We start from the raw sequence: 18,024 nt of genomic DNA, 5'->3' as shown, positions 1-18,024 counted from the left end.
GATCAGGCTGGCTGCATCGTGGCTTGGCTGCCTTTGTCTGTGGCTGGAAGGGGTACATGGCAGATGCCACCTCTGTGTGTGGCCATAAGTTCCTGTTGTGCTCCAACTTACTGCTGATCTTGGTGGGAGACTTACAGAGCAGACCCTGGCAGGGAAGGAGCTGATGGTGTGTGCGGTTACTGTCTCCTCCCTTCTCAGGTGCCCTTCTCTTTGGCAGTGCTCTGCTTCCTTGCTGAAGTTAGGTGAGCTGATAAACAAGCCTGGTGAATCTGGCATTGCAGCCAGCTCCATAATACCTGTCTCCTTTAACAGAAGACAATGCCCCACTTCTGCAGCAGGAGCTCAGGTCACCGGCATCTGTCTGGCCTCTCTGTTCCATGATTGCTTTTTCTCTCCACAAAAGCTGGTGGGGATGGGAGTGGATAGCACTGGCATAGGTAGGTGGGAAGGTCTGTGGCTTCAATTCCATGTGCCCAGGGCATGGAAGCCAAGCGTAGAAGGTCTGCTGAATGTAGAGGACAACCAGATGGGCCGGTGGGTTGTAGGGTCAAGAAGACCACTTTCTGAAGGGAAACTGCTGGCTGAATGTTGGAAGGAGCCACTGAAAATGGGAGATGCCCTTTGAGTTCCTTTGGGGCTGGGTATAAGGGGAACCAAGGGAAATGCTGAGGAGGCTCTTCCAATGGGGAAGCTCTTAGTTCTGCGTTGCACAGATGAGAGACAGAAACCAGCTTGTCTGAAAGGAGCCTTGGGAAGAAGATGCTGCGATGAGCTCAGTGGCTGGGGGCACACCAAGGAGATGGACGGCGTGCAAAAGTTCCTTCAAATCATAGAAGAGGGAGGTAAATTAAAAGAAAATATGAGTACCTTAAAGAGACCTGATCTTGAAAAGTGGACAGACACCCTTTGTGGAGACAGTAGGAAGTGATTCCAGACAGGAACTAAGTGTCTAGCTGGAAAGTCTGGAAGGAAGGATTGACTCACCATCCCTGAACCTCCAAACCTGGAAAGTGGTTGAACCCCTCTGGGAAATTAGTTGTATGGAGAGCTCCTTCTTTTAAGGAGCACAGATGAGCACAACTCTGACCAAGTTTCACTGTTCTCTGTGCGAATCTGAATAACAGCCCTTGCAAGATTTGATGAGAGCTGAGGGGTCTTATGAACCAGACAGGAGAAGGATGCTCCCAGCTTGGCATGCAGGATAGTGGAGAGACTGGTGGCAAGTGGGGATGCTAACTCAATTAGCAGTGAGTGTGAGGATTCCTGTGTCTGCTTCTGCCCTGTTGATTTGCTGGGCCAGAGAAACAGCTCAGGTTTCAGTCTTTGACTGCCCTATAAGACAGAAGCCTTCTGGGAGAGAGTGGGATGGGTTCTCCTTGAGCTTCCGTCACCCGGGAGAGATGGCAGAGGCGGCAGTCCCTCTGGCATCCTTAGATCTTCTTGGTGGAAAGGCGACAAGGCTGCATCATGCAAGGCTCTCCCCCACAGGAGTTAGCTAATCTGTGACAGAGCACCTTAAGGAAAGGTCGAATGTGTGACTTCAAAGGCAAGCTGACAGGCTGGGAGCAGTTCCATCTCCCATGGGGCAGACCTCATGCTGCTTTTTCTTGGTTTGTTTTTCTGCTGTGCCCATCTGCCAGTTCTTACTTTCCTCCAGGTGGGAAGAAGGGCAGGGAAGAGAGGAGGTGCAGAGGAGTCGGGAATAACTGAGAGTGTCTTTAGGCAAAGGAGATGGCAGGTTGGATCACTGATCCTTGAAAATAACATCTCATCTGGCTTGGCCCTTGTTTTAAGGGGCAAACCCCTCACTTTTCACCCATAGCACATTGGGGCAGGCAGAGTTCCTTTAAGTTAGTGGTTTTGGTGCAAACCTTGAGTAACCCTGCAGCAGGGGGAGCAGCAGAGCCCTGGGAGATGCACTAAACCTTCATCATCTCTCTGAAGAGGGTCCTGACCTAATGTCCTCAGTCCTGTGGCTGTTCCTGCCATGAACCACCCTCCATCTAGCAAGGCAGTGACTCTGTCTGCAGATGCTGGGATGAGTAGCTGTTGGTAAGGGCATTTGGGAAGACCACTGCCAGGCAGCGGAGGGCAGATGGTTTTTGTACGTCTGTGCTGCCGCTGATTGCTCTTCCCAGCCTCCTTGGCCTCTGAGGGAGCATCACCAGGTGGGCTGTTGGGTAGCAGTAATCCTTTAATTCTCTGGGTAGAGCCTCAGTCAGGATGGGTGCTCTCTGTTGAAACACAGCAGCTAAGCGGACCTTGTTTCTGCATGTGGTGGTCAGTAGATCTCAGTGGCCTGTTTGCAGCCAGAACTGGGAGACAGTCACCACGTCACAATCTCAAAGGTCAGCAGCTGGATCATGCTCATCTTTGGGCAGCATCTGGAGGGAGCTGCTGACAGCATGAAGGGAGTGAGGTGAGGTGTGGGTTAGGGAAGCCACTTGCCAGCTGAACAGGAGCATCTTTGCACCTCCTGCTCAGGGTGGAGGAAGCAGCATCGTTCTCTGCTCAGGAGGGATGGGGAGGAACATGCAGGAGCAGCATGGGCAGTCCTGGTTGCCAGGGAATATCCAAGGCAATGGATGTGTTTGCTGACATCCATTTGCTCCCTCCCTGCCTGGGAGCTTGCACCCGCTCTGACAGCAGCAAGCGATGGATTGGAGTCAGGGATGCACGGAGATTCCTCGTGCGGATCTCCGCTGTAAGGCATCCAGACAGCTGCTGCCCGCTGTGCTCAGTGGAGCATCTGCTTTGGCAGGCAGGAGAGGAGATGGGGGGCCTTGGGGATTTCAGACAGTCACTTAATAACAATAACCGTAAACAGGGCAGGGTGCTTATTTCTGGCTGTGGAGGGATCTTCTGTCGGAATATGTGCTGTGCTTGTCTTGAGGAGAAAGGGAGTTAATTGGGATGCAAACTCCTGAAATGGAGCTCCTTGGGTACAGGCAATTTCTCAAGAAAGACGAAGGTTGGTTTATGCCTGCCACTCTTGAGCTTAACGTGTCTGATCTTACAGATACTCTCCTTATCCTGGGATCCCAGCTCCTTGCTGTGCTTCCAGAAGAAGCCGCTGCCTACTCTAATGTTATATCTGTGAGGTGCCTCTTTCTCCTTCAGCGTCTACATTTGTCTAGCAACATCACATGCATTCGTGGCCAGAGCCATGGAACAACCAGGGGCTGAAGTTGGAGGGGGGGGGAGTTAGATTTGGCTCCTGTCTCTGGCTTCTGTTTCTCTGCAGCAAGACTGTTCCTTTATGACACAGAAAACACATAATGGAGATGTTTGTGGGATGACTTTTCTGCCGTGAAGTGCTGTACAAGTTGAAGTTCAGCATTTCAAAGATGCCCAGGTTGATTCAGGTTTTGGTGGTATTACTTGGGCGTGTCAGGGAGTAGGATTTGGTTTGCTGTGTTGTTGTTTCTCTTCCCTAGTATTTCCCATTTAGCTTGTGGCTGACTGTTGCTACCACCCTGTATCTTTCCGAATCCCATGTGAAGTGAATCCCTGTGTCCCAGCTTGATTCCTAACAGTCATAACCTCACCTTGGAGACGCCAGGTATCAAAGCTGTTATTTGCAGGTCTCCTGGCTAGCAGAACTGTGAAAACACCTTCGGGACAGAAAGGAGTGGGGAGAGTGAACATGTGAATTACCCCTAGGGAAAGCGGGTTCACTGGGATGGGACAGGGAGCTGGGGAAGTGCAGGAGATTGCACTGTACTTGTCAGATGGGATTGTTATTTCCAGTGGCAGGCTACCTGCTCTTAGAGGGTCTCTGCCATCTGACTCCATCTGTGGCTAGACACATATAATGGGGTCTCTCTGCCTTTCAGAGTTCACAGTTACTCAGGATGTGACATGACATGAAGTCTCCTTGATATCTTTTTAGATTACAGCTTTCCTGCTGCATCTCAGAAGGCCCTGCTGAAAGGGAATGGGACACAGGTGAAAGACAACTGGGAAACAGCCACGGTCCAGCCCCCGGCAGAATTTGTTGAGCCCGACTTGCACACGCCTTTCTCGAGCACACTGGAGGAAGAGGAGGGGCTGCTCCCTATAGACCACTCAAGAGGAGGAATGGAGAGCCTACACACCTCAGGGCCAGAGGTTGCATCTTCTGAAGTGGTGGGCCAAGAGGAGGACTCCTCTCTTCTGTTTTCCACAGCTTCTGCCAGGCCAGGTGCTGTGACCAAGGCAGCCACAGGAGGGCAAGAAGAAGACTCTGTTCCTCCAGGCTTAGACCTTGGGAGCAGCATGGGACCAGGTGTTCTGCCTGTGTCCTCTGTATTTTCTACTACTACGGCTGTGAGGTCTCCCAGTATTTCAGAAGAGCCCTTTGAGGTGACAGCTGGGGACACGTGGTCTGTTGGGGGAGCAGATTTGGAGCTAACTTTGACTACGACAAGAGCAGAGCTTTCAGAGACCACAGTGGAGGCTGGTGGGGAAGAGCATTCAGCCGGAGAGGAGTTCTCGGAGACCACGGTGGGGTGGGAGATGCTGGAGCCCACGGTGCTAACCGAAATGGAGCAGACCGTGGAAATGCCTGTGGGGACACCCTCTCCTGGAGGCAGCTCCCCAGGTATCGAGACTCTTCCTGGCAGTGAGCAGCACCCCACTTCTTCTGCGACTCAGTGGGACAGGTTTGATGAGCCTGCAATGGATCCCATTTGGAATGACACCGAGTCGGCCACTGAGACTGTGGCAGCAGAGAGAAGCTTGTCACCGCAGGCTGGGGATGCCCGCATGGCCATGCTGCCAACGGAGATGCCCTGGGACTCAGCACAGGTAGCACTGGGAGCAGGGAGTGGGTGAGAGGCTGCAGCGGAGATATTTGGGTACTTCTCTCTGGGAAGGGATGTTTAACCCCTTAACATTACCCATGTCCCTAAGTCTGACTGGTGGAAGTATCTCCTTCTTTTCATCCAGCCAAAACAGAATTTTGGGGGATATTTTTCACAGCACTTCTTAAAGGGTATCTATCATCCTTGGTGAAAGCCCTGCCCCCTCTCATCTTCCCCAGCAAACTGCTGCTCAAAATCCTCTTCTAATAAACACCAGCCCTCTGGGGCAGGCGCAGCAGTGAAAGCTCCTTGTTTTCTCAGCCTGCATTATTGGAAGTGTCAGGACAAAAACGGCCCCAAGGATTTCTGGAAAGGGAGTGAGAAGGAAGTGCTATTTTTGCTGCTGCCTGCAGGGACCAGATGCGGAGCAGGTGGAGCAGGGTATAGCAGTCTGTGAGGATGTTGGTCGAGGAGAGCCTGCGGGAGAGGAGGTGTGAGGTGAGCTGCAGTTCCCGAATCCAGCAAACTGGCAGCTGGTTAAGGGAAGACAGGTAGCAGAAGCTGGCTGATGAGAAAGTACTGGGGACAGCTTTGAATTTTGCTTTCTGCCCCATGCTACTCAGGCGCCTGAGCAAGTGACTTAGGCCCTCGGTGTGTCTAATCCTGCCTGCAGACTGCTGCCCCGTCTCACCAGTTTGTTTAAGGAACACAGAGGCTCTTAAATAGGTTTTGTTTCGTGTTGAGTGCTGATCACATACAGAATAAGGCCGCAAGTGAGGGAGCTTTCCTCTGACTACCTGGGGTCTGTCTAGAGGTGGGAGTAAGCTGGGCTATGGCAAGCTGGCACAGTAACCTTGTCCCTGCCCCCTGTGCTAGCACTGAAATGATGAATCCTCCTTAGTGCAGAGAGTTAGAGGATAGCTTTTTTCCTTCTAGAAGTGCTTCTTGGGGTTACGGCACAGCCCCTTGCTCCCGCCCCTTGGGTACCCTGTGCTTTCAGCAGGAGAGCTGCATTCACTACCCAAACCCAGCTGTCTTTGTCTTGTTTTTCCAGGTGATCTGCAAAGACTGGAGCAACCTTGCAGGGAAAAACTACATCATCCTGAATATGTCGGATAACATTGACTGTGTAAGTCAATCCAAAGAGGTTTGATGGTATGGGGGGGAATAGCACTTAGAGATGTGGAGGCAGGCACAGCTCTTGCTATGTGCTTTCACTACAAAACATTTTAAAAGCATTAAATCTCAACTTCCCTATAGAGGCTGTGGAGAGAAGGGGAGGAGGACAGAAATATTCCTGTTCCCCAAGTGGGAAAAGAGTGGGTGGAGAGAGAGGGTTTTGCTCAAAGTCTAGCACATGTCAGTCCCATATTGGATTTTGACTAACTCCTGGCTGCTAGTCTGTGCCAGTCAGTACCTGGATTGTCATGAGACATGAGAGTTTTTAATATTGCACCTCTTACTGGTAGGACACGTGGCAGGATTGAAGTGTGATTCTCCTTCCCTCTCTTACTTTTCCTTCCCCTCCTTCCAGGATAGACTAACACTCCTCTGATGGCTCAGAGGAATAGGGACTCCCCATTTGCAGTGTGAATGGTTCGGTGTCAAGCAGCTGTCACTAAATCGTTCTTAAGTGCCTCTTCTCCCCACCCTGTTATCTGGGTCTGTTAACCAGCCACGCTCTGCTAATCCGATGCCTGTCCATCCATCCCCATAAAGCTGCAGTTAATTCATGAGCCCAAAACCCCCTCTGGATCCCTGGTAAAAGGCTGGTTCACCTCTGCTGGGCCTTTTATCAGTCACTTTAAAACCAGTTGTGAAAGGCCTGGGGTCAAGGTGCCTTTCATAATTCTAAGAAATGGTTATGAGCCTGACAGCCTGAGACAGAAATGTTTCATTGGGGAACCGTGTTCTGGCCTCACGTGTCTGTGCTCTCGCTTACTGTGGCTCCTGTTGTGGGTAAATCGGCTGGTTTTGTTGCTGCAGGGTGGCTCTGTGGCACTGAGCTATTTCCTCTACCGGTGAGTTGTTGGGGGGGAGGTTGTGTGGTTTTTCTTTGGGGTTTTTGTTGTTTTTTTTTTTTTTTTTTCCTAAGGTGAACTTCTTGGGGACAGAGGAAACAGGGGAGTTCCCATACACAATAAAGCATGCTGACTGCTTTACGGGTAGATGAAAAGTCAGTTCCTCCTGATTTAGGCAAACTGGTTTACTCTTTGGAGGGTTTTAAATATCTCTGCTACAGTTCACAGTCGCAGCTCAGAAAATCAGTCCTTGAAAAACCAGAGTCCTGCTGCCCTGTTCCCTCTGTGTCCTCGTCCCCATTGCTCTCTCACATCTCTGTAGAATTTAAACGGTAGTTAATTTTGTAATACGTAGTGGCTTCCTTCCTGTGGTCACCTGCACTTGTTTTGTTTAAACCACTGGAAGGGTGAGAACTGGAAAGCAGATGTCTCTTGACCAAATTGCATCTTTACTGTTGAATCCTCAGTTCTGCCTTGCTGAAAGAAGACAGTGCCCTGGGATAGGCAGGACTGAACTGTTTTTCTACTTGATTTCATGTTTCAAAACATATTTCCCCGTGCATGATTTGTGCCGTCCTCCCCTTTATTCAGAGGGACACTTGTCAACATAAATATTTAACATGAACATTGCTTCGTTCCCTGCTTCCCGTTACAACTTTGCATGGCTAAAGCTGGAATTGAGCTCTTCTGCTTTCCACTGAGGTTGATGCACTTTGTTTCCTACCCATGATAATTCGCTCAGTTTGGGCAACTCAGCTACCCTCTGCCTGTCCCTTTTGTTTTCTGGTTTTGTGTATCCAAGCCCGCTGGTGTTTGGATTTCCAGGGTTGTGAGGGAGAACCTGTGTTGCAAGTGCTGTAGTTTAAATTGGTGTGAATGCAGATTTCTCACGTCTACTATGTTTTGATGCCCTGATCTGGTGTGGTACTGAGTCAGACTGAAGAGCTGAGGGCCGTGGAGGACGCTTAGCCCCTTCCAGAGGGTTGTACCTTGAGCTTTAATGTTCTTCATAGCGCCAGGCTTTGCCCTGCTGCAGGGATGATGTCTGTATGGCGGGGTTAAGCTGGCAGCCCGTTTATTTTCCTAATGGGCTCTGGGCAAGGTGGTCACTTCAGTCTCTTTCTGGGCATGTCTCCTACTCAATATACCTAGGAATTTTGCCCAAGTGAGGACTGCAGGATCTGACCTGGAGGTGACCTCCACCATGGCACAGGTGTGTCCAGGCTCCTTCTTAGTGCCCTTTTCCTCACCATGGAGATTTTATCAGTGCTGTGCAACCTCTGCTGTCCCCATCACTAGAAACATCTCGCCTCTGCCCTCCTGCTGCCCTCCGGCTGAGCTGCTCCCCCTTCTTTGCATCCCCCACAACAGAGCCGCGGGCTGGCAGCGCGGCGGTGAGCGGCAGCCGCAGCTGAGCTGAGCAGCACGGTGCTGCATCCTCACGCTGCTCCTCCTGCCTCCCCGTGCCAAAACCCATAGAGGAGGCACTGTCAGGCCCTCGTGATTCAGGCCCCAGTCATCGGTGTCTTTTCCAATTAGGCCATTTTCGGCACAGGTCTGTGCCTGCCCTGAGCGCTTCGAATTGCCATGGCAACAAGAGCTCTCCATTTTATTAATCATCTGTGTGGCCTTCAGGTTGGCATGGCAACCGGAGATAAGAATAGAAACACAGGAGTGAGACAGCAGCAAAGGAGCCCGCCGAGGGATGGCTGGAGCATATCAGGCTGAGCAGCACCCGCTGACCCAGCGCTGGCTGCGGGGAAGAGCCTGGCTGCTTCCTTCTTGCCTTACACGATAATGTGGCTTCGGGATCCCTCTGTACCGAGGGAGCTGGGCTCGGCGCGGTGTGGGGCATCTGGCAGCCTCAGGAGCCCAGGAGGAGGGTTGGTGCGTCAGGAGATGTACGTGGGTCCCGCCTGGGGCACTGGGGATGTGCGGGGAGCGCTGCACCAGGTTTAGCATCGCTGGCTTTTGGGCACGCCTGGTTCAGGGGTCTCGGCTGTGCAGTCGTGCCAGCCCTGCATCTGCCCTGTTCCCACCATGCACTCACCAAGGTCCCTTTCCTGTGGCAGGAGGAGTTTCGGCTGGAGAGGGGTCCCCAGCTGTTGGCACTGGTGGAGGATGCCTTCTCCAGGCAGGCGGACGGACTGCAGGACCGCTGGCTGATCTCTCTGAGCAAACCCAATGAGAACGACAAGCACTTGCTAATGACACTGGCAGGGGAACAGGGTAAGTGCTGGGAGAAGAAGCCTTCCCGCGATGGCGGGAGTGTCTTTAAGGGACTCTCAAATGGAGCTGCTCAGCCATGTCGGAAGGAGCTGTTGCTCTGTAGTCCATTTCAGTCCCACCAGTTTCCAGTGTTAACTGGACTTGAGGGATGGAGGGGGACTGAGGACATAAGACCCTTTTTCTTCACATCTGCCTTCTGGCTTGTCCGTCACCGCTTGCACGAAGCTCCATCTTCTGCGTTTTGCCTGCTGCTTTGCACCATCCTTGGATTGCCTTCACTCAAGCATCCATCAGCTTTATCCCGGTGCTTATATACTCTCTACCATGGGCAGGCCACTGCCATGCCAGGACACGACAGCCTGCTCTTAGTTCACTTCTTAACTCTGAAGTCCTGTCTGAACTGGGCCAGTCCCGATGGTGCCTCCCCAGCATCCCCAAAGAAACAAAAGCTGACAGTGAAAGAGGGGCTGGGCTGGAACATTTTGCCATCTCTTTAATTCCCTTTTGGTAGAGGGATGCTTTTCCTGTACTGCTTCTGCTGCCTGCTTAGTGGTGAAGGCCTCTAATGTTGACATTATGGCCTATATGGAAAAAAAACCCAACAGTATCCTAAAATGCCCCACAGTGATATGAAAATAGAGCTAACATTTAAGTGGTATTTGCTGTATCAATGCCTTAAATCATTGCATCTCTCCCAGGCCCTTGGGCTGGAGCGTGTGCCAGTGAAAAGGCTTTGGTAAACATTTGGTCTTCTGAACTAAAACCTTCCTGTCATCGTGAGAGGGGACATCCCCCTTCCTGGAAAAGAAAACGGGTCTAACTCCAGCAGCACAGCCAGGCTGGGAGATATCCCTCAGTTCAGAAACCTCAGAAACCGAAGCATTTTCTGCTCTGAATAATCAAGCTTTTGTTCAGTTCCTCTTTTTACTGCTGTGCGAGTGAAGGGAGAATTGGGCTTCAGCCTCTCAGTCCTCCCTGACTGCTCCTGCTGGCCTGGCTGGGAGAGCGTCCTGGGAGCTGTTGGGGAAGGAGGGTCACAGGAAGGGGTGGCTCAGTGCAGGCTGGTGGCGCCCTGACTGAAGCCATCTGCCTGGGAGTGGAGCTGTTACAGCACGTCTCCTGCAGCCTCTGCTGTTGTGCCAGGCACAGCACCCTGCCAGGGTGTCCTGCAGAGCAAAACACACCTGCTAAAGGTTGTGACAGGTGAGCATGGAGCTCTGGGGGAACATCTTGAGTACTGCAGCTCGGGATCAAGTTGTGCTGGATGGAGTGGCTGGATTGGGCAGCGTACGCACCTGCCTCCATGACTTTTTGGACGTTGCTGTTCAATCCCAGAGCAGACACAGATCCTGAAAGCTTCTGTGACTGTGGGGAGGGCACCTAGATGCCTCCAATGGCAGTTCGTACCTGGATTTTTCCGCCCTCTTGAAGAACATTTGGAGGTACCCTTGGTTGTGGTCTTTGTATTCTTTCAGCCTTCTAACATAAAGTACCAATGAACAAAAATGTGCATTCCCCTGCTTCCATTTTATTCCGGATTTCACAGGGATGAGTACATCTATCTGAGGTAACCTGAGCTGAGAGCAGCAATGATCTCTCCCCCTCTTTCTTTACAGGTGTCATCCCTACAAAAGATGTTCTCATGGCACTGGGGGATGTTAAGAGGAGCTTAGCCGAGGTAAGAGCATGTCTGCCTGCATCCATTTGTTAAGACTACCTATACAATTAAAATAAGCACCTTGAAAACTGGGAGCATATCTCAGTCTAAGCGAGTGCTGAACCCACAGCAGGTGAACAGGTGAGTCAGACACTTGGCAAACTCCCCTTCTGCCCTCTCCGGTAGTTGCCAGGCCATCAAATATCTGCTCCCATCAAGAGAGTAACTGTGGGTTATTCCCTCCCTGCCTTTCTGGCTTGGTTGTGAAGCTGCTTTTTGCACGTTCATTTTGCTGGGATACTTGGTCTCATCCCTTCTACACTGTTGCCTGTGGCGATGTGGGTGCTGCAGAGTCCCAGGTTGGGCCCTGCTCACCCTACAGCTGATTTACATACATTGGCGGCTCAAGCTTTGCTGAAGGAGGTGGGAAAGGTGCCTTTACTGGATGGGACACGTTCACACGCCTTCTTCCTCCAATCCCAGGGTCTGCATTTCACTCCTTTAGACAACTGCCTACACAAGGGCAGGTAAAGGACCAGAGGCGATGGATGCCAGACTCCACTACCAGCTGCCTCTAGCCCTCACATATTCCCCTCTAACCCTGGGGAGCTTGGACGAAGATAGAGATGAGGGCAAATTAGTTCCATGATCTTTGACTTTGCTCTTTAGACCTATGGGATATCTAGGCACTGAGGGTCTGATTCTGCTAGGTTTTTTACACTAATGGAGTAACTCTGCTGACTTTAGCAGCAGAGTTGGGCCACTTCCTTGCTGGCTGTCTGCTCTCAGGTTTTTCCCTGACATAACAAACTAGTGCAGTTAGACAAAGCAAATTAAGTGCTCAGTGCTGTATTGATTGGCTTACACCAGAGAAAGTGCAAAAAGCCAACCCTGTAGAAATTGTGTGACTGAGGTATCAGCAGCTAGAACTGTCCAGAAAGGAGAATTCATGTTGGTGCAAGGTTTGACTTCTTTGTGCAACTGTGACCCTACGTTAACGTGCATTCTACCAGAGCAGCGCCTCACCACCTGCCTCCAGCTCTATCAATAATGAAACACTGCTCATTGCGCTGACCTTGCGCTAGCATGAGCTTGGAAGGAGGAGGGAGGATATTCTCTTACACACGTCATACTACCAAATTGATACATAACCTGCTTGAAATCTGCCCAGTCACGGGGACTGATGTTGGGCTTTGTTTGCTGACAACCACAGGGGGCCCATTTCTAAGGCAGTTTTTTGGATCAGGGGCAGCTGTCCACTTTCGGGACCTCAGAAAGACCACTCTTAGGACCAGAGCTTTAATGGAAACCTATTTATTTTGGTTTCATTCTCTGTCACACAGTCACCAAAGCCTCAGCCCCCATCAGTGGCCCATAGTTTGTTTTGGGTACTCTTAATCTTGGGCAGTTTCTTCCATGGAAGCCTCCTTGTCTTGCACATAGGTGTGATCCGTGTGCAGGTGATCGAGGTAAGATTGTGCGTATTGTCATTTGCTGATGTGTCAGCTTTCATGGAAGATGGTGTTAAATTTAGTCACGTGCCTTCTAGTCAGACAGTGTACATCCTGACTCCTCAACCCTGGCTTTTAGTTCCTCTGCCCACAGTGATGGTCCTGTATTTGGACCCTGGAAATTCTGAAGAGAATGCCACCTGACTGCAGGACAGGGAATTTAGTGTACCCCTTCCTTCCTTCCAGATTGGCATCCAGAACTACTCAACCACGACAAGCTGCCAGTCGCATCCCAACCAGACGCGCAGCGATTATGGGAAACTCTTTGTGGTACTGGTGATCATCGGCTCCATCTGTGCCATCATTATTGTATTGGGGCTCATATACAACTGCTGGCAGAGACGCCTGCCCAAGATGAAGAACATGGTGAGTGAGCACTGGACAGGTGGGGAAGGTGGCTGGACTCTTACACCTTGGGATGGAGAGGACTGGAAAGTTAAGAGGGAGGTTGTTTTCCCCTGTCCACTTAGTGGACATAGCTGGATATGCTGCTGGAGCAGTTAGGGAAGCCCATTCAGGCATAAGAGAGATGCAAACCTGTCTCTTGCTGTGCTCAGTACAGCTCACTTCCACTGCGAGGTCTGGGCTAGGAATAAATTTACCTTTTCCCGCTGACCCTGCAAAGTCCTCAGTGACCGCTGCAGCCTGGTCTGATTGTGCTTCTCGGCAGCATTAAGACCTGTCCTCCTTTGTCTCCATTTGTGTTCTTGTGGTCCTTTGCAGTCGCACGGCGAGGAGCTGCGCTTTGTTGAGAATGGCTGCCATGACAACCCCACCTTGGATGTGGCCAGCGACAGCCAGTCGGAAATGCAGGAGAAGAAGCCAAGTGTGAACGGTGGAAACACCATCAATGGCCCTGACAGCTGGGACGTCCTGATCAATAAGCGGGCGAGCGAGGATGTGGATGTGTTTGAGGAAGACACGCATCTTTAGAAAAAGAAGGGAAGGAACTACCCCCTTAAATGCACTTGTCTCTCTCCTGTCTTGACTGATGGACCACGGGATCAGGTGGCTTCTCAGGAACTTCTTAAAGGCTTGGGACAGGTCAAGTCTTTGGGCAAGTTTTCCCCGATAGAAGTCCTGAGCTTGTGTCTGAAGCTTGGAGCCAGGAGGATCACTGAACAGAGGGAAGTGGGAGGGGTGGGTGTGTAGGTCTCTGTGTGTGTATTCCTATCAGTAGCACCAATGCTTTCATCACCTTTAAATGCACTTACTGTAGCTCTCTGGTAGTGGCTGAGAGTGGCTGGGCTTGAGAAGCAAGGCTGCCTGCCACCAAGAGTCCAGCTTTGGGCCGTAAATTCACTTTGGGAGTCCAGCTGGAGCTACAGCAGCCAGGTCCTGACCTTGAGATCGCGTTCAGTCCCTGCAGGTGCAGTAAAATCTGTGCATTCTGGGTGGAGGGGAGCCAAGACTCAGTTGATGTTCTGGGCAGAGTTTGCATTCCGCATGCTAAAAGAGGTTTTCTAGTGCTCTGGCATTCAGCTGCTAGTTAGATGAGCTGATGTTTACATCTGGGGAAAACATCATGCGGTGATCTCGTTTTCCCCCTCGCACTACAAACAGCCCCACTCCCTTTTCCAGCTCCACAGCTCCAAGCTGAGTTTGCAAAGTTTGAGCACTTTACCCTTGCTTGACTGATTGCAGAGAATTCAGTGCCATGGTGCAGCATCTTAGCTGGAAACTTGCTTTAGGTTGGAGAGTTGCTCAAAAAGGACACTTACTTGCCTCTTTCACACAACAGCCTGTGAAATCAGCAGGAAAGTATCCCTTGTCTAAGTCTCGGTTTTAGGCCGGCAGGCCTTCTCCACTCCTGTTCTGTTTTCCCGGGATAGTTTGGTTTCAGTTGGTCTTTTTGAGGTAGATGTAAAGACTATGTGAGACTTTTTAAACAGGGAGAAAAGTAAAAACTTTGGAAACAGATAAATTTTCTGGTCCTTTCGTTTCCTTTTCAGCATCCTGTCCTGAGGGGGGAAGTGGTTAATGTCCCATAGGTGTAAATCGGGGTAACTGTCTTCAAAATCGCTGCATTTAAGCAAGTGTAAAAGCCAGTTCAGATAAGATGAGAATCAGGTCTAAGAGCTCCCCAATGAATGTTTCTCAGGCATGCCCCAGGCAACTTTGAGGCTCCAGCTCCCTGAAGACGCCTGATAAAAGGCACGTGAATATGCATAATTGTTCTCTGAGCCCTACCTAAACCATGTCTCAGAACTACGGTCTCGAGCCTGAAATCCCAGAACATTTGTTTCTTTTGTCATGGAGGGACTGAGGGACTTGCTTTGGTCAGAGGCAACAGTGTTCCTCTCCATTACTGCGATCTGCATGCTTGCTTACTGCAGGATGCAGCTTCGTATTTGGTCTTTAAGGGAACCTTTGTACAGAAAAACCCCAGATATGCAGCCTGATGCTGAGCTTGTAAATCTATCCCTGTATGTATAGATATTTTTAGCATGTTCATCCCTGATGCGAGTGCCTAAAGTCAAGGTACAAGAGTCTGTTGTTTCATTTTGCATAGCGCTTTGCATACAAACTGAATCACAGATCACCTTGATGTAGGACCACGTTGATACCAGTCTATTAGGGATTCAAGAAAGCTGGTAGCCTTTGGTTTCCTATCCAGATTCCAATTTTCAGTGTTTTTATCCTGCCTCTGTACCTTTCCCCATGTTGTGTAGGAGATGGTGACCATCACCTCCTTTTGTATCTTGTTGGTAGGGTTGCAGAGATGCTCAGGGGAGTTCCCTCTCCTGCCCCAGCAGTTGATAATGGGGGACAGTCCATGTACGTGGGCAGCCGCACGTGGCCCTTCTCTGACCACCCCTGGCTGATGGCTCCTGCTGAGTTTGATGGGTCTGTGCAGTGAAACCGCACAAGTTCAGTGGCTGTGTTGGTGGCACTTTGGGGCTCACAGGATTAAATGCAAGTTGTTACGATATGGCGAGTAAATTAAAGCATGGAGTTAAAATTTGAGTTTGTGTAGCACTTAGCATAACGGGGCCTGGCATGGCTGTGGCCTTTAGGCAGTTTCACTGTGTAAATGTTTCTAAGTCCACTAATCCTCAGTAAATATGTCTTTAATGCCCAGTGGCTATTAAAAAGATAATGCCACCAGTCAGATGTGCATCGGTTTACCCACAAAACACTTCGTTATTGCACTTCATTGCTAGGAGCTGCTTTGCTGCCCTGTGTTCACTTCACTAATTGGGAGAAACAATGAGGTGCTGATAAAGCAATGCTTCTGGCTGGGCTCAGCACCTCCTGATCTAGTGTGAAGTCTTCAAACTTTGAAGGAACTGGGGGGCTTTGCAGGTTTATTTATAAGCTAGCAAGTTCTCCTTGTTTGGTCTTCTGGCTTCTTAGGGCCTGAAGATTTTCCAGAGACTGTAAAGCTCTCTTCTGCATCTCTTCTGAGTCTCTAAGGGTGGCCGTCATGAGGCTGAGAACAATTTTCTGCTGTTTCTGACAGGGTGCACCCGGCTGTATAATCTCAGTTTAGCTCCAGAAATCTACTGGTTAATAGCATTTCACTTTAGTCTGGTGATACTTTTTATACCTTTACCATTTGTTTATTCTCTGTGTCATTTTTTTGCACTAGGCTGATCTTGTTAAGTCGATTGCACTGTTGTCCCTCTCCCACCAGCCTTGCAGAGACTCCCACCAGCCTTGCAGTCATCTCCGGGGACCTGCTGGCTGGGGAGCGCTGTAGAGAGGCTGGTGACAGCCCACTTACTCCGTTGGGTTTCCAGCTCTGCACAGGGAGGGTTTAAAGAGGAAGAGAAACTTTGTCTTAGCATTTGTAACCGGAAGCTTTTCTATCACCTTAATGTAGTTAAACTTCTTTTTAACAAGAACTGTCAAAGCTGGACTTCTCGGAGCGGTGTGCCAGGCGACAGAGCAGATAACAGGAGACAAAGCGATTCCTAGAAGACTGTTCTCCACCTACTCGGACTTCACTGTAGTCCCATCTGCCAGACGTTTGATGGCACTGACACCTGGTGGCTGCTGGGAGTTTGAGACAAAAAAAATGAAAAAAAGGACTTTCCCGCCCCCCCCCCCCCGAGCTTTGGGTATCTGTTTCTTGTGACTTGCCTAGGACAGTCACCTGCTTTAGTCACAGGGGGCTGCTGGACTCACCTGTGAACAGAGGGGCTCATACCAGGCACGTAAGGGATGGTTCGTGTGAGGACATCCCCATCTGCAAAGCAACGAGATGGGGTGTTCCCTGGGGTCATTGGTCTAGAGGCCTTGGGTAGCAAAACAGGGTCTCAGCTCCATCTTCCCCCTTTTCTCCTCCACTTGCCCCCTCTCCTCCCGGGGAGCACAGCCAGAAGGCAGAGGCTCTGGCTTGAAACAGAGGTGGTTTTTCAGAGAGCGCATCAGGTGCTGGTGTGAGGAGCTCTGCGCCCCGGGGAGGCCAGCGATAGCATCGGCTGGATGCACGGCCAAGATCAGAATGGCTCTCCACCTCTGTGGGACAGTGGCCAAGCTGCAGGTTACTCCCAGATGTTGCCCAGATGTCTAGCACAGCGTCTGTAATACGGAGTCCAACATGTGCTAGAACTTTGCATCCTGCAGACCACCTCGTGGTATGTGGGGTGTAAAGAAACAGCGAGGAGTGACCCAGTAACCGTGCTGTGGAGTATGTAATGCAGGTTGAGAATACAGTTTGAGATACCACCTTAAGGATCCCTCTGGGCAAAGGATGCAGTGTGAAATGGAGGTACATTATCATATGGATCATTGCAGTATGACCTTGGAGCATCGCAGCAGGATCCTACTGCAGCCACCGCCATCAGCAGCTCGTCTCTTCCCGTCCACCTTGGCAGCCACGCAGGAGGACCTCCCTCTTTCACTGAGAGTTTGGGGCAGCTCGAACAGTCAGAGACAGCCAGCACCTTCATCTGTGCTGGCTCACGCGAGCCTCGTGGGCTCATCTCAGCTGCCAGCCAGGCTCCCAGCCGTCCTTCTCAATGCCCTCGTTCCTGCTGGACCTAAACTGTCTGCGAGCCCTGGCCCCTGCTCGGGACTGCTGCCGGAGAACCGGGACTGCTGCCGGAGAACGCTTAGAAACACTCGCGTCTGGCCCTGGAAGTGACAGGGTTGTGGTTTTGTTTTCTTTGCAATAAAATGCACCTCCTGGGTGTCTGAACACTGCCCCGAGCGCAGTCCTTTGCCTGAATTCCTGTGTGCTGCGTCTCTCAACACGGTGGTGGCCAGGGTCCCTCTCCTGGGATGGGGGGTGTCAGCCTCCATCCCCCCTGCCCGCAAGAGCCCACCTTAATTCCCCTGTTGCAGGCTGCTGTAGAAGCCCTGAGCCGTGCTGGGTGCCCGGGCTGCGGGGTCCCTGTTGCCACCGTGGGGTGATGGTCCCAGTCCTGTGGGGTGCCCCCCACTCCCATCCCCCCAGGACCCCTGTCCCCTGCCATGGTGGCTTAGGACAAGCCTCTGTTCCAGAGCAGAGCCCCTGCATCCGTGCACACCCCTGTGCCATGTGTGTCCCAGAGCAGCTGTACCCCCCGCCCAGTCCCGTCCCACACCTGCTCCAGGGCTGGACCCCAGGCGACTTGGCGGGGGAGAGGCAGAGCCCCGCCATGTGTTCCAGACACCACCGTTCTGGGTCAGGCTTCCCGCAGGACTGTTCCAGGGCAGCTTCCCCCACTCCTGTTCCCGAACAGACCCCCCTTTCACGGAGCCGCAGCACCCCCGGTCCCACGCGTGTCCCAGGCCGCCCGCCCCGCACTCAGACCGGGCGGCGGTAGCTCCTCCAGCCCGCGAGGGGGCGCTAGGCGGGGCCGGCCGCGGGTCCGCTCCGCCCCGCCGCCGTG

At 51.5% G+C, this 18,024-nt stretch overlaps 1 protein-coding gene across 1 annotated transcript in view; it reads left to right on the top strand.

Annotated features, from left to right (window-relative positions):
* Positions 1–15,845, top strand: part of PODXL2 (podocalyxin like 2) — a 32,341-nt gene extending 16,496 nt beyond the window's left edge. The window contains exons 3-8 of the mRNA XM_054216718.1: positions 3,893–4,788; positions 5,839–5,913; positions 8,878–9,034; positions 10,651–10,712; positions 12,389–12,568; positions 12,926–15,845. Of these exons, the coding sequence (XP_054072693.1) occupies positions 3,893–4,788; positions 5,839–5,913; positions 8,878–9,034; positions 10,651–10,712; positions 12,389–12,568; positions 12,926–13,135 (1,580 nt within the window). The 3' untranslated portion in view covers positions 13,136–15,845. The remainder of the gene's footprint in view (positions 1–3,892; positions 4,789–5,838; positions 5,914–8,877; positions 9,035–10,650; positions 10,713–12,388; positions 12,569–12,925) is intronic.
* Positions 15,846–18,024: the final 2,179 nt, after the last annotated feature.

Source organism: Rissa tridactyla, chromosome 10 (assembly GCF_028500815.1).
Source record: "Rissa tridactyla isolate bRisTri1 chromosome 10, bRisTri1.patW.cur.20221130, whole genome shotgun sequence".
NCBI classification, from domain to species: domain Eukaryota; kingdom Metazoa; phylum Chordata; class Aves; order Charadriiformes; family Laridae; genus Rissa; species Rissa tridactyla.
Note: the sequence above shows the minus strand (reverse complement) of the source record. Positions and strands in the feature narration are given on the sequence as shown.